At 61.3% G+C, this 19614-nt stretch overlaps 1 protein-coding gene across 3 annotated transcripts; it reads left to right on the forward strand.

The window, feature by feature from the left end:
• Positions 1-2176: 2176 nt before the first annotated feature.
• ALDH3B1 (aldehyde dehydrogenase 3 family member B1) lies at positions 2177-19029 on the forward strand. Of its 3 annotated transcripts, XM_032879660.1 has the most exons (11): positions 2177-2324; positions 8094-8256; positions 10253-10363; positions 10483-10603; positions 10892-10977; positions 11454-11535; positions 13938-14324; positions 14704-14870; positions 17476-17575; positions 18053-18258; positions 18988-19029. In XM_032879660.1, the coding sequence occupies exons 2-10, from the start codon at positions 8095-8097 to the stop codon at positions 18241-18243; spliced, it is 1407 nt and encodes a 468-aa protein (XP_032735551.1). In that variant the 5' UTR covers positions 2177-2324; position 8094; the 3' UTR covers positions 18244-18258; positions 18988-19029. The 3 variants fall into 3 exon arrangements, with proteins under 3 accessions (XP_032735551.1, XP_032735550.1, XP_032735552.1); XM_032879659.1 differs by lacking the exon at positions 18988-19029 and having other exon boundaries at positions 2178-2324; positions 18053-18618; XM_032879661.1 differs by lacking the exons at positions 2177-2324; positions 18988-19029 and adding an exon at positions 3453-3494 and having other exon boundaries at positions 18053-18618.
• Positions 19030-19614: the final 585 nt, after the last annotated feature.

Raw genomic sequence — 19614 nt, forward strand, 5'->3', positions numbered from 1 at the left:
GGTGCTGGCAGAGAATAGGGGCAGGGAGAGGGAGGCCTGTGGGCAGTGGCATGGCTCTGCCAGGATCCCAGAGCCCAGATCGTGGGCCAGCTTTTCCTGGATCACTCTGACCCTCTGGGGAGCTGATGACCCCACTTCCTCCCTTGAGCCCTGAGACTGGGACTGCCTTTAAGGCGGGCATGGGGGAACCTGGGTAAAGGCCTCCACCATAGCCTCCCAGGACAGGGAACTGAGTGAGGCCAGCACACCCCTCCCACCCCCATCCAGGCCTCACGCTCTCACTCACTGCCGAGCCCCCAGGAATGAGCCACCATATTCCACACCACCCCCCATGCAACGGTTTTCAGATTCTTTTCTCTCTAATACGTTTGATTTTTTTCTTCTCATGATGACATTCTAGAATGTTCCTTACAGAAAACAGGAGACAGAAATTCGGATGCCCCAAAACATCTCCTGGGATGCTGTGGGGCAAATCGCGTGACCCCACACTGTGTCCCAAAGAGGGCCGCCCTGGGCCATTCCTCGTTCACCTAATGCCACTTCCCTGGCATGGAATTGACTCTTTGCCATTTTTTAAAACTAAAAGCCTTGGGGATTACAGTCACCACCGGCTGTTGGGAGGTCCCCAAGCGGAGATGTGCCAAGAACCCGGCCAGTGCCCAGCAGAGCAAATGCCCAAGAAACGGAGCCTGCTGCTTTCAGCTGCGAGATGAGGCTCCTGGGAGTGACAGTGACCCCGTGGGCTCCTAAGCAAGGGCTCAGGTCATCCTGGAAATGCCATGGGCCTGGCTGGGCTAGACTCCCCCTCTGTCACTCTTCCTGTGTGTGCCTGTTCCGGTCACTGCACGTCTCTGAGCCTGTTGTCTCTCCCGCAAGCTAGAATGGCAACGTCCCAGACTTCGTGAGGATTTGCGTCGAGGGCCTGGCGCAGGCAAGGTGTGCCGAGTGCGCCCCGGCCTCTAACTCTGCACCTGGAATGGGTCTTGCTGGTTCTGAGGGGAGGCTGGGGGGTGGGGGAGGGACAGGAGCCAGGGTGGGCTTGCCTCTAAGGCAAGAGACAAGGAAGGAAGGTGGGGGACAGGGTCTTGGGGACAAAGCCAGAGTGGCTACTCCCTCAGGAGGGCGGGAAAGGGACAGGAAGGCATCCATGCTTACTGAGCACCTACTATATACCAGATGTTTCCAAACACATAGGCAGTCAGGGTCAGCCCCATTCCGCAAGGGGGGAGGCAAAGAAGACCGGGGGAGAGGCCATGGCCTGCTCAAGGCCACTTAGCTCGTGGGCGGAGGAGCCCGGTTTGAGTGTCCGTCAGCAGGCAAGGTGGCGCGATGCTCCTGGTCATTGAGTATGTGAGGGAGTGAACCGATGAGCGCGTTAAGGAGTCCGTGGATGCTGTGACCCATGCCCAGCCCACCCTTCCCCGCCTCTACCCCGAAGAGGCCGAAGGTGACGATAATGAAGGTCATTCCATCCCAGCCTCCAAGCTAAAACCCAGAGGACTCACCAAAGCACAGGGTTGAGGCAAATGTGGGGGTGCGAGGCCGCTGTGTCCCCTCTCCCAACGTCTGCACACCCCACATGGCCGACCTGGGTCCTCAGCAGAGCCTGTCACCCATCAGAGCTGGCTCGAAGGGTGCCTCCTGGTGGGGTCCCACACAGACCTCCCCCCATGTATCTTCGGCTCTCCACAACAGGGACATAACCTCCAGACTGCACTGAGCCCCCAGAACCTTCGAGGATCAATAGAGGCCTCCAACCCAGAGAGGGGGGAGGGTACCTATTCCTCCCCAAAGAGCTATGCACCCCCAGACTGGGGAGCTTCACTGCCAGGCCAGGGGAGCACCCCTGTGCCAAGAGGCCAGGCCTCTTTGGAGAAGTCGCAGGCTGTTCCAAAATTCATGACAAGTTCACAGGGCAGGGGGCTGGGGGTCCCTGCAAGGCGATCCTTGGCCCAGAAGGGTCCCTTCAGGATCCTCCAACACCCATCTCCCCACCAGTGCCTCCCTAGGTGGGCCCCTGATTGGCTGTGTAGCCTTAGACCAGTGGCTGCCCCTCTCTGGGCCTGGGTCCCGGCTAAGCGCTGTCAGGCTCGGCCCCCGCCCAGCCCCGCCTGGTACCCGCTCCGCCACTGCCTTCGCCTGGCTCAGCTCCAGACAGCAGGGCACGGCTGTCACATGCTGAACCACGTGACAGGCAGCGGCTGGGGGCTCCATCCCACGGGGAGGACGGGGGCCTCTGCAGCCCCTTCCCCCTGTCCCAGCAGGCTGAAGCCTCCAGGGGAGCCCGAACAGGTGTGGGCCAGGAGACCTCTCCTGCCCCTCAGGTAGGCAGGGGCAGTGGGAGGGCCGGGGCGGCGAGAAGCATCTCCCAGGTGCCGGGTTGGCTCAGAGGCCCCAGGCCAGGATACCAGGCAGACACCCGGGGCACCGAGACAGAGGGGCAGTGGCGGGCCCAGGGTGGCAGGCACGGGGCGAGGGCACAAAGGATGCTTCTGCCCCCACACCTGTAACCTGATCACCTGCCTGTCTGATACCAGCAGCTGCTGGGGAACCATCCCCCTTTGTGCCACAGGTGTGCGTGGGGCAGGGGCCCCGGTAAGACAGAGGACAGGCCCCCTTGGCACAGCTCAGGCCCCAGAGAAGCAAGCCCACAGGAACCACCGTGGGGACACTTACCATGACAGCTGTCCTAGAGGGCAGAGGGTAGAATGCTACCTTCGGAGGTGGGAGGGGACCTCTGGGGACGGACGCGGCCCCTCCGCTCCAGAGCAACCAGCTTCCTGTGTGGGTCCCAGTCCTGCCATCCATGCCCTGTGGGGTCAAGTCCGGTCGCCTCTCCAGGGTTCCTGTTTTCTCATGATGAAATGGCAGGGCGCAGGGTGACCTGTTCTGAGAGGGGGTCCTGGGTGAGGTGGCATCGATTGGCACAGCTGCGGGGAGAGCTAGGGCACGGAGGGGTCCGCGGGCTGGGCCCTGACACTGTCTTTCTGGGCTCCAGCCATCTCTGGATCCCTCTCTTCATTTTGCACCTGGAAAACCAAGGCTCATAGGGGAATGGGGGTGGGAGGGCGGTGGTGTTGGGGCAGGGCTTCCCTGCTACTCCAGGCAATTGGACCCCACCCCATGCCATAATTCCCAGGCCCACTGCCCTGGGCTGTCCTCCTCCTCCAAGCTGGGCCTGGGTCTGGTGAGACCTTGGGCTGGACCCCTCAGCTCAGAGCTCCCCGAACACCTGCTATGTGGCCCCGGAATCAGGCTGGCCCTCTCTGGGCCCTGGCTCCTTCTCTGTGGTTGGGGAGAGGATCCAGAGGGCCCTGAGAGAGAGGTAATGAAATCTCCGCCGGCAGCTTCCAGCCAGCCCAGAGCCAAGGTCAGGCACGAGGCCAGGGCAGCCCCGCCCTAGGGGCCCGCCCAGCCTCGGACATTTCACAACGACAGGGCAGCGGGGCAGAGCAGGGACTGCCAGAAGGAAGCGCAGCTTGGCAGGGCCTCAGGTATGCTGTCTCAGGGAGACGGGGATGAGTCCCCAGCAGCCAGGGCCCGGACCCGGCTGGCGGGCTGCCTGGGCAGGCCTGGCGATCGGAGGCCACACACACAGGCTGGCTTTGTCTTCCAGGAGCTCCTCTGCCTGCCTGGGGAGAAAGGGGAAGGGGGAAGGAACTTCCTCTGCCCAGACCTAAGAGCTGGAGAGGGAGGGGCTGAGGAGAGGCTCCGGGGCTTTGAAGCTGGTGGCCGGCAGCCATCCTTGTTTTGTCTAAGCTGGGCCTCCATCTTCCTCTCACTGGGGTCACAGCCCATCTTTTCTGGGACTGAGGGCACCAGCTCTGGACTTGGCTGCCCCAGGAGGGAATACACCCCCATCCCTGGTGGGGGAGGGGGTGAGGGATGGGGGGCAGGGCAAGTATCCATCTGGCAACACAGAGTTTCGGGGCACTGCTAGGCGAGCCCGGTGCTGGGGCCAGGGTACCCACTAACTATGGGACATCCTGTTCTTGGGAGCGGGCTCTGCCAGGATCCAGGAAAGAGGGATGAGCCAGACTCTGCCCTGCCTGGAGAAGGTCTCGGAGCAACAGGGGAACTCTCTGGGGAACTCTCTGGGGTGGGGTTGGCTCCACCCACAGGCCAAGGGTTGATCCCCAGTTGCCACAGACCCCATTGTAGGGAGGGGACTCTGCCAGAGCTTCTGGAGAGCCTGTGAAAAGCCAGGTTCAGGCTCCAAGGGGAGATCAGATTGGAGACCCTGGGGTAGCGGGACTGTGGGGTCATCAAGGCTGGCACTGTGACCTCCACTCTGGCAGCCTGATCGAGGCCCCCCCAGACCCTCAGAGCACCAAGTTGTTTATCTCTCTCACCCCTATAATGGCTCTCAGGTTGATGTCTTTTCCTCCCTGGTGCCCACACTGGGCCAAGGTCTCTCCTTGGGCTCTTCCCCAGGGTCTCCTCCCTGGAGCCCCCTTGGCACAGCTGTCCTTCACAGTCTGTCTGAGTCACACTCGCTCAGAGCCATGGTCACCGAGCACTCGCAGGGCTCGGCCTCGCACACAACACCGCACGCCTGAATTCTCCCAACAGCGCCCTGGGGCAGCTAAGTACCATCCCCATTTTTCGGATGGGGCAGGCGAGCCGCAGAGGAGCCGAGCAACCTGCCCAGGGGCTCCTGGCTCACAAACAGGCTGCCAGGATTCGACCCCAGACCTCCAGGCCCTGAAGGGGTGTTCTTAGGGAGGCTCTTGGGGTCTCAGTCGGTTGAGCATCTAACTCTTGATCTCAGCTCCCGTCCTGATCTCAGGGTTGTGAGTTCAAGTCCTGTGTTGGGCTCCACACTGGGTATGGAGCCTACTTTAAAAAGGGGGGGTTCCCCTAAGGAGGCTTCCAGGACAGCTCAGGAAGCGGAGGCAGTGAGAATGACAGAGGAAGGAGAATGACAAGAGGCTGGGTGGGGGACAAGGGGGGCCACTCCATGGAGAGCTCATCGCAGGACGGGCCACCGTGTAGGGCGGGGAGGTGGGACAGTAGAGTCCCAGTGATGCTTTGGAGCCAGCAGACCGGCGTGCCCAGCTGACTCACCCCCTCCCTGACGCCATGCGATCTGTCTGGGCCTCAGTTTCCCCCAGGGGCGCCGTGCGGACACCCACATCAGGCTGACCCAGGTTGGCACGTGCGGTCAGTGCCTGCTCATCGTGATAACTGGAGGAGTCCCTGGGCCAAGGCCTTAAGGGGAAGTGGCTTGTCCTCCCCCAGCCTCCAAGCCAAGGGAAACAGGCCTGTCCCTTGTCATCATCTGCTGTCTTGGCCCCTCCTACCCCACCCACTGGCCCCAGGAGCCACAGGTGAAGAACACATGCGGCACAGCAGGTGGCTGAAGCCGGGGCCCCTTAGTGGGCGGCGGACCCTTGGGCCCACCAGCCGCTGGGACCTCGGCACTCAGCCAGAGGAGGTCACAAGGGGAAGCAAGGCGGGGACTGGTGGGAATAGCGGGGAGTCAGAGGCAGAGAGCGGGGTACAACCAGTGCGTCTTCTCCCCCTCGAGGCCAGTGCCTGAGTCCAGCCACGTGCCCCTGCTCCCTGTCCCTGCATCTGCAGTTCAGGCCAGCCCCCTGAGGTGTCCCCTCTCCCCAGGGGTCAGGCTGCCATGTAGGGGGATGGAGGGTGGGGGTGGGCAGCCCTCTGTTCCTCCAGATTCCTCCACATCCTGGTTTCCAGGGTAGAAAAGCGGGATGGTCTTGGGTCACCTCCTTGCCCTCTCTGTGCTGAGACGTCCCTCTCCTTGTGAGGGAGAAGACGGTGCCCTCAGGAGGCTGTTGTAGGGGTCAAATGTGTCACGCAGGCACAGGAAATATCATTCAACATCCTTATGAACTTCCACAATATCACGTGTACCCCAGGGGTGGGGGTCGGGGGGTGGAGGTGGGCTCCAAGACCCCAGCCCAGACCGATCCAGGAAGCCCCACATCTGTGTGTCCTTTGTGAGGTCACAGACCCAGGCTCCGCCAGGAGGTGGCCTGGGCTCCTGGGCACACCTGGGCGGTACCCAGCTTCCCATCCCCTAACGGGCATCCCTTGATCCCTCGGTCCAGATTGACCAGCGTTGGTGGGGAGGGGGACAATATTGGGTGAGTCGGCCTCAGTGTTGCCAGGCGAGGCTGCTGGAATGTTCCGTCCAGCACCCCCACAGAGCTCCCCTCCCCTCCCTCGCCCAGAGGTGTGCTGTTCCAGTTACGTGCCTGACATTTTTGTGGGTTCTGCAGACATAGCTTATGAAAAGGCACAGAACCCCGGGGGGCAGATGAGGTGGGCGCACTCTGTACTCCACACCCATCCGCAGGGGTCTGGCGGGGCCCACGAGACAAAACAAGGAGGGGCAGCGGGTGGAGAGAAAGAAACACTGGCTGGGAATTTAGTGATCCCAACCGCTGCTGACCTCCAGCCCGTGCACCGCGGCCATGGCTTTAGGGGGCCTGATGTCATTTGTTTGTCGGGATGATGGCAAGTGATATTATTATTCCCACTTTACAGACAAGGAAATTGAGGCAGAGAGATGAGTGGCCTGTCCAAGGTCATAAGGCCAGAAGGAGGCCGAGCCGGGGGTGACAAGCCCAGATGGCAGCTCTGGAGGCCGGGAGGGCCTTGGCACTGGCCGACGTCCCTTCCTCTGAGAAGGCGCGTGGGGTCTTGAGGCAAGGCTGGGGCTGAGAGGGGCTCTGAGAATGTCCCCTCTCTGCTACGCTGGCACCGCTTCTGGGTCCCATGGGGTCTGTCTTGTGCCCCCAGGCAACTGCTTAGTTCTCCAGACCAGAGCAGGAGGCCTATGGGGTCAGCCTGCCCCCACCCCCATCATGCCCAGGGATCTAGCCAAGCTCTCGGCACAGAGTGCCCTTCCCGCCGGGCCATTCTATTTGGCTGGAGCAGGCTCAGCTCTCAAAGCCATGGATCACTCCAGAAATCTGACGGCTGTGGGGCAGCCACTTAACAACAGCTGGCAGCTTTGGGCACGCTGACACCCGGCCTTGGGCTCAGAACTGGACAGCGTGGTCTCCTCTTTGAAAAACAGCCTGTCAGCTGGTGGCCACTAGCGTTACCCTCCCCGACAGATAAGGAGGCACTAAGACCTAACTCAGGTAGGGAGGCAAAGAGGGGCCATCGGGAGAGAGGATGAGAGGATGAATCCCCCTCCGCATGTGAGGGAGTAATCAGGGCGAGCTGCCTAGAGGAGGCGTTCACCAAGCTGAGACCTGAAGGGAAAGGAGTCAGAGAGGGCAGGAGGAAAGGGTCCCCACGGGTCCTTGGCACCAGGCCAAGAAGCAAGTATGTCACCCTGCTCCTCTGATAAGTTTCGAGTAAACAGGCGGGGGCCCGGGGGAATGTGGGGGCCCCCTACCCAGATCTCCCGCCGGGGCTGCTGACAACATGGAGGCATCGGAGGCCCCCTCAGCCCCTGCCCTCTACTCTTCCCAGCTCCTCCAACACAGGCTGGTGAGAGGGGCAGAGACAGTGGAAGTCACCACCAAGGTCTCCCAGCCCCCCGTGCTGCCACCAGCCAGCCTGGCTTCCCCAGGCAGTGCCCCAAGAGAGGGGCAGGAGGCGCGGCATATTCTGTGTCTGGATTGTCCCCTAGTGGCGGCCATGGTGGCTGTTGGTGGACTGTCCTCTACTTATCGAACTCTTCCTGGTTACTCCATGCAGGCCTAGCAGGGATGAGGGCGGCCCCATCTCCATGAGGGGCACCAGAGTCGGAGGGGGGCCATGGCTTGGGGCTCATTTCCGTGTGGCAGGGAGAAATGAGGTTCCCCGGCTGCCTACCTACCTTTTGGGGCTCTGGGGTAGCTGCTCCCAAGCGCCCCCACCCCCGTGCTGTCCTGCCCCCAGCCCAAGGTCCAGGGCTCTCCTGTCCACTGGCCAAGGGGAAGGGATTGGGGGTCCATCAGAGTGTGTGTGCGTGTGTGTACACATGTGGTGGGGGCAGCCCCGGCCCTCTGGGGTCACGCGGGAGTCCTTGTAGGAATGTCCGTGAGCCCATAGTGGTGCAGCCGGGGGCACAGGGAGGATGCCCAAGAGGTTGGGGAGCCCCGGCCCACGCTGCCCCCTCCCTGCAGGATGGACCCCTACGCGGACACCCTGCGGCGGCTGCGGGAGGCCTTCAGCACAGGGCGGACGAGGCCGGCCGAGTTCAGGGTGGCGCAGCTCAAGGGCCTCCGCCGCTTCCTGCAAGAAAACAAGCAGCTTCTGCAGGAGGTGTTGGCTCAGGACCTGCACAAGGTGGGCGGGGCCAGGGTTGGGGGCGGGGCCGGGGGACGGGGACACGCGGGATGGGGGCCGCAGCTTCCTCCCTGGGCAGGGACTAAGGGCCATGCAAACCCCACCCCCTTCCCTGTGCCACATGGCCTCTTCACCTCTTCTGCACGCGTCCATCCGCGCATTTCCCATCTCCCCCACAACGTCAGACTGAGCACCTACCATGTTCTAGGTCTCCTGTTCTAGGCCAAGGGGGTACAACAGAAAGTGAACCAAAATCCTTGTGCCCAGGGAGCTGGCTTTCCGGAGAGTGGCACAAAACAACAGTACAGAACTAATTGTATAGCATGTTGGATGGTTTCAAGTGCCATGGAGAGACGCTCCCAGGGTGAGAGGGGCAAGAGGATGAACCAGGAGCAGGGCGGTGTTTTACATGTGGGAGTCAGGGGCAGTTTCTTTGAGGAGACCTGCCGGAGGGAGAACTTTGGAGGAAGAACTTTGGAGGAAATGGCAGCAGGCAGAGTATGTGCAAAGGCCCTGAGGCAGGCGGCCTCTGTGCTTGAGGAGCGGCAAAGAGGCCAGCATACCTGGAGGGGAGTGAGAGATGCAGAGATACACAAAAGATGAGATCCAGGGAGGCAGGTCACACCATGAAGTGCCTCGTGCACCACAGATGAGTTCAGTTTCACTCAGAAAGTTGGGCGTCATTGGCCCCTCTCCAAACCCGCAGGCCTGAGGGCTCGGCTCCTCCCAATTTCAGTAGCAGCCCAGCAATGCATTTGCTTCCGGGCAACCTCCCACCCCCTCAGCCAACAGAGCCCAACCGCTTGGCTGCTTGTGCCCCAGGGTGTCCTTCTCTGGACAAAATGTCCTCTGCACCTGCCACCAAGGCCACGGTGTCCAGACCCACCCCCGGGCTCCCCTGGCCCCTCAACGCCTGGAACTCCTCAGGGCCAGGCCTATGCCTCTTTGCCGTCGGGTGAGGTGCCACCCTTGCAGTGGGCCTGCAGGTTCCACCCAAGTCACGATAGAGACCCCGGGGCCAGTGGAGCCGGGGTCCTTCAGTAGCTTCCTTGGGTAGCTCCCGACTTACAGGCACACTGCCAAGTGTCCGTCCTGTCCCCAGAGCAGTCATGGACTTTGAGACTAGTGCCTCATGGCATCCAGGGTCATCCCTTGGGGACAGCAAAGTGTGTCCACAAGGACTTATCTTGAGGATGTGGCTTCCTGGTGATACCTGCTCCCTTTCTCAGTGTCCCCAAACCTGCCCTTAACCGTGATGCCCCAGGACTGTAGCCAGGTGAGGCCCAGGCTTCCTTGTCAGCAGTTTCCAGAATCATCTGTTTTCCCATGAACACATGAAACCAGGGTTCTCTCCCCGACAGTCCTCACCCCTGCTGCCCGGTGCCATCGCCTCACCCAGTCTGCTCCTTGCTAACTAGGAAGATAGCAAGCCAGCGCCCACCTCAGAGCCTTTGCACACACTATGCGCTTTGCCTGGAATTTTCTGCCTCCACATATACGCAGGCTCCCCCACTCCCAGTCCTCACTGCTCAGAGGTCACCTCGTCCCAAGGCCGGCACTGATAATCTTGTATAAAGCAGAGTACACACGCGCACACACACACATACATGAGCACACACAGGCGTGCGCACACGCATTCACGTACACCCATGCACTCACGTGCGCATGCCCGTGCACAGCCCCCAACACACACACACACACACACACACACGCAATGCACGCACACCACACACTCCAGCAGTCTCTGTCCCCTGTCCCCTGTTTCACTCCCATGGCTCTGGTCGCATCGGTGTTCTCAGTGTCACAGCTGCTGTCCCCCTCCGACGTCCGCTCTGCGGGGCAGGCTCTCTGGGCGCAGTGCTGTCTCTCCCTGCTGCATTCCTGGCCCAGGAAGGACTCCCGAGGGCTGGAAGCCCTCATTGAACATGGAGTGTGTGAATGAAGGAGCCGACTGGGGACCCCGAGCCCGAACCCCGCCCCCGTCTCTCCCCTGCAGTCAACCTTCGAGGCAGAGGTGTCTGAGATCAGAATCAGCGAGAGCGAGATTGACTTAGCCCTCAGGAATCTGAGGACCTGGATGAAGGATGAGAAAGTGCCTAAGAATCTGGTGAGCTGGCCCCAGGGGGTAGAGGGCACACGGGCAGCCTTGCCCTCTGGAGGGTGGCACAGAGGGTTTGGGAGTCTCAAGGCCCCACCACTCACCACCACACTGGCCCTGGGGCCCAGGCCACGCAGCTGGACTCGGCCTTCATCCGGAAGGAGCCCTTTGGCCTGGTGCTCATCATCGCCCCCTGGAACTACCCGGTGAACCTGACCCTGGTGCCCCTGGTGGGTGCCCTCGCTGCAGGTAAGAGCAGTTTGGCCCTTCCCGCTGCCTGTTGTCCCAGCTGTCCCCACCCTCGGGCCTCCTGGTGGCTCATAGAGCCTGTGAGCGGGGAGCTGGCAACAAGTGGCTAAGAAAAGCCGGTTCCCGCCTGGCCCAGCATCCCTGGGCGGTGGGGCCTCGGCCCGTCAGTCACCTCTCAGCCAGATGCTTCTCCTGAGCGCAGAGCGAGGCCGGGCACCAGGGGTGAGGGCTGAGCAGAGGCGGGAGAGGCCAGCCCTCTCCCAGCGCTCCCCCTGCCCCGCCCTGCAGGGAACTGCGTGGTGCTGAAGCCCTCGGAGTTCAGCAGGAGAACAGAGAAGGTCCTGGCTGAGGTCCTGCCCCGATACCTGGACCAGGTAAGCCGGGCATGGAGTGGGCCCAGCAGCTACACTGGGGCTCCTCAGGACCTGAGTTCCAGCCTCAGTCCTGCCTCCTTTGGGGTGTGCAGCCATGGCTGGGTCGCTGCCCCCTTTGCTCTTTCCCATCGAGTGAAACAGAGAGCCAGTGCATCCAGCTGCGCTCTTAGGACCGTGACCCCGGAGCCTGCCATCTGTCTTCCAGAGCCTGCCGGAGCCTGTCTTCTGGGCAGCCCTGACCACACCCCGACCCCGCCTGCCACCTGCGCACCCCTCAACCCCAGCCAGGCCCTAACCTCACACCTTCGGGGCTGGGACTGTGGGGGACACCGGGCAGCTCCCTGCTCCCATCTGGCCCATCTAGGTCCCTGGAAACTGTGGGTCAGGCCCAGTAAGGGGGGGCACACAGGGAGGCAGCCCCCTGCGTTCCCCAGGCTGGGGTCCCAGAGGGAGCCGTCTGCCACCCCGCCTTGCAGAGCTGCTTTGCCGTGGTGCTAGGAGGGCCCCAGGAGACCGGGCAGCTGCTGGAGCACAAGTTCGACTACATCTTCTTCACAGGTGAGGCCAGGGTGCCCGCGGTGTGCAGGGCTTGGGGGGCTCCATGTGGGGATCGTCGAGCCCAGCCACCCCCTCAGGGGGCTTGTCCCCAACCCTGGGAGAGTCCAAGGGACCCAGGCACACAGACAGCCAGGAAGGAAGCAGGCTGGCTCCAGGACAAGCTTGCTCTGTGCTCCTTGAGAAGGGGGGGAGCAGCCCTGACCCCTGGGACCCTCCAGAGGCCCCTTCCCTGGTCACAGTCTCATGGATGACAGCCTCTGCCCGTGCCGAGCTCCCACTGTGCAAGGTTCCCCCCTGGAGACCTTATATACCACCCACTGGTCTCAGGACCTTATACATGACCCCACTGACCCAGGGCCCTTGTGGCCGGCTGGACAGATGAGGGCTTGGAGGACAAGGTAATGAAGAGCCACGGCACTCAGCTGGGGTCACTCCAGGGACCAGGATTGGGGAGGCTGGATTTTTGCTCCCAGGCCCTCTGTGAGAATTGTTCTCTGCGGTCATCTGCCATCTCCCTGGCACGTGCCCATGAGGCCCAGACACCACCTGGCTTCAGGTGACAGGATCGGGGTGTGTGGGGGGGGGTCCTATAAGGGTCAAAGAGCCGGAGATTCAGGGAGCTGTGTTCCCTGGCCGAGGTTCTGGAGGAGAGAGAAAGCAGACGGGGTGGAGAGCCGCTTCGGAGGCCTCCTGCTCACTGGCTTTGTGCCTGGTACACCTTGTCCACACCAGAGCAGGGGGAGTGTGGTCTCTGCCTTTCTCCCCACAAACCCTGCCACAAGCCCAGGACAGGGCCCATGGGCCCCCACCTTGGTGGCCAGGGAGCCTGCTACAGAGGCAGGGGGCGGAGTCCTCAGCTGGTCCTGCAGATTCCTGGTGGCTGGAGGAGGAGGAGGGGACATGGGGAGGGGGTGGTCCACCTTCCACCATCACACCCGACAGCTCGGTGGGCTTTGGGACTTTGACTCGGGCCGGGAACCTGGGCAGCCTGCGCAGAGGCTGGGAGACCGACCAGTACCTAGTCTGCCATGAGCCCCTGACTCCTGCAGGACTGTCCTTGTCTGATGACAGTCACAGGTCTGTCTTGAGGATATGTGAACTTATGGAAGCCTTTGTCACAGCCCGTGGCCAGGGGAAGCATCCATTCACTTGCTCGCTGTTTTCTGAGGGAACATGCCCTGTCCAGACGCCGTCCTAGCCTTGCAATAAAGCAAGGGCTGAGGAGACAGCCTCCCTGCCGGAGGAGCTCACGTTATAACAAGGGGACAGGGGACAGAGAATTGAACAGCGTGGGAATGATGGGGCCCTTGGAGGGGACTCTGGCAGGGAAGCGTGACAGGATTCAACAGACAAGGGGAGCCTCATAGACAAGAAGATGTTTCTGAAAGGCAGGAGGACCTGAGGGAGGAGTGGACAGGTGAGGGGATGTGGGGGGGCCTGGAGCAGGGTGGGGCGGGGAGAAAGGGCAGGGAAGCTGGACCAGGCTAGAGCAGGGACATCAGGCTCTCAAGTGGTGGCCGGAGAGGGCCATCCCAGCAAAAATGGCAGCACAGGACCCTGGGCCAGGCGTGGGCAGGAACATCTTGGATACAGGGAACTTTAGGTGAGGGGGAGGTGGGATGGAGGGGACTGTGAGACCCTGGAGATGGGCAGGTGGCCACTTCAGCCAAAGGTCGGGAGCAGAGGGAAGGGTAGGGGGTTAGGGTGGCGTAGCCGCCAGATTACGTCAGGGAGAGACCCAAACGGCAGCCCTTGGAGCTGGACTCTGGCCTTGGACCAGAGCAGTCTCTGCCAGTTCTGGAGAAGACTGGAGAGGTAGGGAGGGGTAGAGAGTGGCATGCCAGCAAGGGTCACTGGCAGGGGGGCACCTGGCTGGCTCAGTCATTAAGCATCTGCCTTCCACTGAGGTCATGATCCCAGAGTCCTGGGATCAAGCCCCACATCAGGCTCCCTGCTCAGCAGGGGCCTGCTTCTCCCTCTCCCTCTGCACCCCCCCACTTGTGTTCCCTTTTATTCTGTGTCTCTCTCTGTCAAGTAAATAAATAAATCTTAAAAAAAAAAAAAAAATCACTGGCAGGGGGAGCCCGGGATCAGAAGCAGGGCAAGGGGCTCCTGGATTTCTAACAAGGCAGGTCAGGAGAGGGAACCAGGGACCTGGCTTGCTGCTCCGTGCAGACCCCTCCATGGACCCCGCGTGGCTGGGCTGGGCTGGCCCAGGCTGTAAGCGAGGTCCTGGTGCAGAGACTGGCAGGGGAGGGCCTGCATCCTCCAACTCCACCACCTCTCCAGGGAGGTCAGGCCAGGGAGTGAACTCCCCCTCCAGGGGTCCCGGCCCACAAGCTGAGGCCATCCCACCTGGCTGGGGTGACTGAGGGTCACCCTGGTTTCTTTCCACTGCCCAGGGAGCCCCCGTGTGGGCAGGATCGTCATGGCTGCCGCCGCCAAGCACCTGACGCCCGTCACGCTGGAGCTGGGGGGCAAGAACCCCTGCTACGTGGACGACGACTGCGACCCCCAGACCGTGGCCAACCGCGTGGCCTTTTTCCGCTACTTCAACAGCGGCCAGACCTGCGTGGCCCCCGACTACGTCCTGTGCAGCCCGGACACGCAGGAGCGGCTGCTGCCCGCCCTGCAGAGCGCCATCACCCGCTTCTACGGCGACGACCCCCAGGGCTCCCCGAGCCTGGGCCGCATCATCAGCGACAAGCACTTCCAGCGCCTCCGGGGCCTGCTGGGCTGCGGCCGCGTGGCCATCGGCGGCCAGAGCGACGAGAGCGAGCGCTACATCGGTGAGCCCGCCCTGTCGCCGCGCGGTCGCCGGGCGGAGGCCCTTCCGGGACGCAGGTCCCGCGTGGGCCGCGAGCCTGGGCCGCGAGCCCGGGCCCCGCCCTCCACACCCAGTAGCCCCGCCCCGCCCCCTCCTCGCCCCGCCCCCGACCCCTCCTCACCCCGCCCCACCTCCGGGCTCCCAGGGCCGCGCGATCTAGGCCAGCCTGGACTCCTGCCTCCCCGACCTCTGCTCCACCTCGGCCCCCGCCCGGGCTGGACAACCCCTCGCCGTCCTTCCTGGGGGCCGCGGGGACGCTCTCTTCCCCGGAAGGTCCCTGAGCCCCGCCCGTGGCCCACCCCCGTCCCGCCCCAGCGCTGAGGGGTCCCTTGTGCCCGCAGCCCCCACGGTGCTGGTGGACGTGCAGGAGACGGAGCCGGTGATGCGGGAGGAGATCTTCGGCCCCATCCTGCCCATCATGAACGTGAGGAGCCTGGACGAGGCCATCGACTTCATCAACCGTGGGGAGAAGCCCCTGGCCGTGTATGCCTTCTCCAACAGCAACCAGGTGGGGGGCCCGGGCAGGGCTGAGTGAGGGCTGGACAGAGATGGGGTCAGGGGCCAGCAGTGGATGGAGGACTGGTGACAGCAGAAGCGGAGATGGCTCCAGGATTGGAGTGGACCAAGGGGCCTGGAGGGAGGGTTGGGTGTCCTGCTTCTCTGGAGCAGTCACAGAAATTCTAGGATGGGGCACTCTTGGTTCTGTCACTGTCCTTTCTACCTGGGGCAGCCAGGCCTCCTCTGTCCTCCAACCTAAGCGACAGTCTCCAGGGTTCATGTCCCCGGCTCCATCAACACCCCGCTCTGTCTTCCTCATCATCTCTTCTGGCTGTCAATTGTCCCCTTCCAGTGCCGGGCTCATAGAAGGCACGCGCGGAATGTCGTGGAATGACTAGGGGAGGATGAAGGACCAGAACACGCAGGAGGGACAGTGAACCCCAGCCCCTGCCCTGCTCAGCCCCTGGGGGCATCCTGGGAGCCTCAAGGGCAAAGGGCAGGCATCTACAGCTCAGGGCACACCTTCCTCTCTCACACAGCTCTTATGAGATCCCTCACAGATTGGACAGTGTGGGGTTTTTTTTTTTCTAAGATTTTATTTATTTATTTGGAGAGAGAGAGCATGAGCGAGGGGGAGGGGCAGAGGGAGAGGGAGAAACAGGCTCCCTGCTCAGCGGGAGCCCCGATTTGGGGCTCAATCCCAGGACCCTGGGATCATGATCTGAACCAAAGACAGACGCTTAACCGACTAAGCCACGCAGGTGCCCACGCAGTATGTTTTTAATAAACTCTTTATTTTGGAATAATCTTCACTTTACAGAAGACAAAGATAGTCCGGGGAGTCCCAATATACCCCGCTACCAGTTTCCCCCATTTAAGGGTCCTTATGTTCAACAAAACTAAGAGATGGTGCTTGGTCCATTACTGTTAACAACACTTCAAATTCGATTTGAGTTTCACATTTTTCTTTCAGCCCCAAGAGCCCAGCTAGAGCCCTACATTGCCTTAGTTGCAGGTCCTCTTGTCTGTGACCGCTGCTCAGCTTGAGAGGCGCTGACCAGGTCCCTTGCAGCATGTCCCCAACCTCGGTGGTCTGGTGTTTGTCTCATGAAAGATTACCACAGAGGCGAGGGCTGGCCTCCGACCTCCTATCAGGGATAGAGATCCACACATCACTGTTGAGGCCAAAGGTCTCCACCAAGAGACCGACCTCTTCTTTAAGAGCAAATCTCGAAGTCGAGCCCCCCTTCCATGGGATTGAGCGCCACCTGCTGAAGGCGGACACCTACTTCCATCCCCTGGAATCTCTAAGAAGGATTTGACTCTTGAATCACTTCTATCAGCAGGGACTCGTGTGCACCTGCTTTATTCTCCGGTTACAATGCAACACCGCCTTGTGTCCTTGCTCAGGCTGTCCCTCTTTGGGCACTGGGAGCTGCTGTGTCCCTCAGTGCCCACCCCCCATCCTTTTGTTTTCCAACCACTTCCTTCCTTTCAGGGTCCACGAGCTGCTTCGGCTCATCCCGTGTTTCCCTTGCCCAGCCCAAGTCAGTCATTCCTCCAAGGAGCCTTGCTCTATCTGGATAATAGTAACTTCAGAAAATTTACAATCCGGGTTTTTTGGAAAGGGGTCAATTTTCTCATTGCCCAGCACTGACTGGCCCTAGGGACCCATGGCCGCCCCCAAGAAACACTGTGACAACCCTGCTCCCTCTTGTGTCACTATTATTACCCACCTCCACGTGATTTCTGAGCCCTGTGATGGGGCGGTTCCCTCTCACCACGCAGACGAGCCGTTAGCTCAGGATCACATGTCATAACTAAATATAGCCGAGTTTTCTGGCAATGACTATAGTGTTTACTGATCATTTCCCCCTCATTCTTCCAATAAACCTATAGGTTAAAGAGAAAAGGGCTTCTTGGGGCACCTGAGTGGCTCAGTCCTTAAGTGTCTGCCTTCAGCTCGGGTCATGATCCCGGGGTCCTGGGATCAAGCCCCACATCAGGCTCCTGCTCCTCCCTCTCCCACTCCCCCTGCTTGTGTTCTCTCTCTCAGTGCCTCTGTCAAATAAATAAATAAAATCTTTAAAAAAAAAAAAAAAAGAGAGAGAGAGAGAGAGAAAGGGGCTTCTTTAAGTAAAGCAAGGGCCACATTCATGTTCCTAAAATGAACACCTGGCTTCATCACCTCAAGGTCCTCCCTGTGCTGCACACTGCACAGCCCAGCCCCTGGGTCTCTGCACCTGCCCTTCACTCTGCCTGGGGGGACCCCTTCCCCTGAGAGGCAGCAGTGGCATCACGTCCCTCTCTTGGGACGCTTCCCTGACTACCTGGCATTTCACCTTGAACTCTCCAGGTCCCCAGGGGACCGCTGAGCTTTCTGCCTCCCTCTTGGCCCTGCTTCTGTGTCACCAGCCCCCTTGCAAGGGCCACACTCGAGCAGCTGCTCAGGAAACATGTCCAGACTTGGGGACTCGGGGGCAGGTTTTGACACAACCACACCCCCCACCTGTGACACTCCCAGGGTGGCCAGACTCTTCCACCCTGCAGGGCCCTGCGGGCTGGCCTCTGGCTGCCCCGCCACAGGGCCTCATGGCTGTTCCCCTCCCCACCAGGTGGTCAAGCAAGTACTAGCCCAGACCAGCAGCGGGGGCTTCTGTGGGAACGATGGTTTCATGCACATGACCCTCGCCAGCTTGCCTTTCGGAGGAGTGGGTAAGTGCTGGCAGAGACCCGCCTTCTCTCGCTGTTACTGGACTGAGGGCACCCCTGCACCTCCATCCTGCAAAAACCTTCCAGACCTGCCCCTGCATGTACATATGGATGGGGGACCCATAAGGACACCATTTGGGGTTCTGGTACGGGGGCCAGCTGTGGTGCCTGGTCCTGGAGGCCCACACAGCCCTGGCGTCCGCGCTCAGTCCACACCCCCCGGACAATTTGCCAGGCCCTCTGGACAGTGGCTTGGGTGCCTAGTGTGGGCAGGTGCCAGTCTCTGGCTCTCCCATGCCACTGAAGAAGCGGTGGGATCAGAGAGGGTCGTGGCTACCCCATATCACACAGAGGGCCCATTTCACAGATGGGGAAACCAAGGTCCTGCTGCGTGTGACCGACTGGCAGAGCCCAGGTGTGTCTGACAGCCTCCTGTTGGCCGCTGTGGGGCTGACTGATGTGTCCCATGTTGCCCTGCAGGTGCCAGTGGGATGGGCAGCTACCATGGCAAGTTCTCCTTTGACACCTTCTCCCACCACCGCGCCTGTCTGCTGCGCCACCCTGGGCTAGAGAAGGTCTACTCCATCCGCTACCCGCCCTACTCGCCTCGCAACTTGAGGATGCTGCTGGTGGCCATGGAGGGTCGCAGCTGCAGCTGTACCCTGCTCTGAGCCTGGCTCACACCTGTGAGTCTGTTGCCCCTACTGCCTGCGGCTAGGACAGATGTGGCCTGGGGCACACACACAGGGGGGAAAAGACCACAGCCCAGACCAGGGCATGCCCTGCTCCCTCCTGGGGCTTCTCTCTGTGAGCCCTCAGCCTGCTGCCTTCCAGCTTCCCTCAGCTGACCCCAACTAGGACGGACCAAGGCGAGGGAGCCTGGGAGACTATGCGGTAACCTGCCCCCAGTACCCACACTAGCCACCCGAGTCCTGGGGGAGGCCGGCAGGTGTGGACACTTCTGAGCCACCCCCCTTCACAACCAGCACCTCCAGACATCTCTATGGGGATTACATTTTGGAGTTTAATAATAAATAAGTCGTTCATCCCAAGCTCCAGGCATCCTGTCTCCTCCTTTGGGTGGTGTCAGTCTTTTCCCCCTCAGGCCTTCTTGGGAGTTCTGAGCACCTTCCTGTCCCCCCAGTGGCTGGCCCTGGGTGCCTTCCCCTTACCATGTCCCACACCAGAGTCACCCTCTCCTGCTCATCCTCCTGGGCTCTGATGCCATGGAATCGTCCCTTATCCACTCAGCCACCAAACCAAAGCCCTGGGGCCCCCAGCTCAACATCCCCTTCTCACCTCCCAAGTCCCATCTTTGAGCAAGTCCCAATGGTGCTATAAAGCTGCAGAATTTGCCAATCCACACACCTGGCCACCATGACCAGGGCCATCTGTCACCTCTCCTTTCCCCACAGGCCTGACCTCAGTGCACTCACTGATCTTCCCAAAGCTCACCCCGACCATACCACCCCGCCGCCCAGCCTGAGCCCCTCAGTGGCTCCCTGTGGCCCGGAAGTCAGGACCCACATGAGTCCTTGGAGTCTCCACAGCGCTGTGTCCCTGTCGTCCTTCTCAAGAGGACCTCTGCACGCACGCCCCGCGTGCCTGCCCTGCCCTTGGCCGGCCCTACTCCTCGGAGTCAGCTGGGACATCGTATCGTCCGAGAAGCCTTGCGAGAACGCCCCCCCCTCCCCGCCCACCACCAACACACAGGAGGCCCCAACGGCCTTCTCCGTGCCTGCCACCCACGGGGTCCCTCTGCCCCACGATCGATCCCCTGGGAAGAGACAGTTGGGTGGCTGTGTTGACAGGGATCCCGAGTCACACACACCCAGTTAGGACGCAGGCGGCCGCACTGTGCAGCTCTAACGCTTGGGCCAAGTTCCTAAACAAGTCCGTGCCTCGGTTGCCCCATCAGTAAAGCGAGAATAATCCTCCACACGCAGCCCCTGGGTCAAGGGTTAGCACCCACCAGGCACGGCTCCCGCGGAATCACTGCCGGCCACAATTCTCTGCACCGTTACCACAAATACCCTGCAGCA

The sequence above is a fragment of the Lontra canadensis genome, unplaced genomic scaffold, assembly GCF_010015895.1.
Source record: "Lontra canadensis isolate GAN:19392208 unplaced genomic scaffold, GSC_riverotter_1.0 scaffold66, whole genome shotgun sequence".
NCBI classification, from domain to species: domain Eukaryota; kingdom Metazoa; phylum Chordata; class Mammalia; order Carnivora; family Mustelidae; genus Lontra; species Lontra canadensis.

What these genes read in the sequence shown, in the direction of transcription:
- ALDH3B1 (XM_032879660.1), top strand. Translation starts at nt 8,095, where the DNA reads ATGGACCCCTACGCGGACACCCTGCGGCGGCTGCGGGAGGCCTTCAGC. An exon ending in CGACTACATCTTCTTCACAG is followed by an intron (nt 11,536 to 13,937) that starts GTGAGGCCAGGG and finishes TCCACTGCCCAG; the next exon opens with GGAGCCCCCGTGTGGGCAGG. An exon ending in CGAGAGCGAGCGCTACATCG is followed by an intron (nt 14,325 to 14,703) that starts GTGAGCCCGCCC and finishes TTGTGCCCGCAG; the next exon opens with CCCCCACGGTGCTGGTGGAC.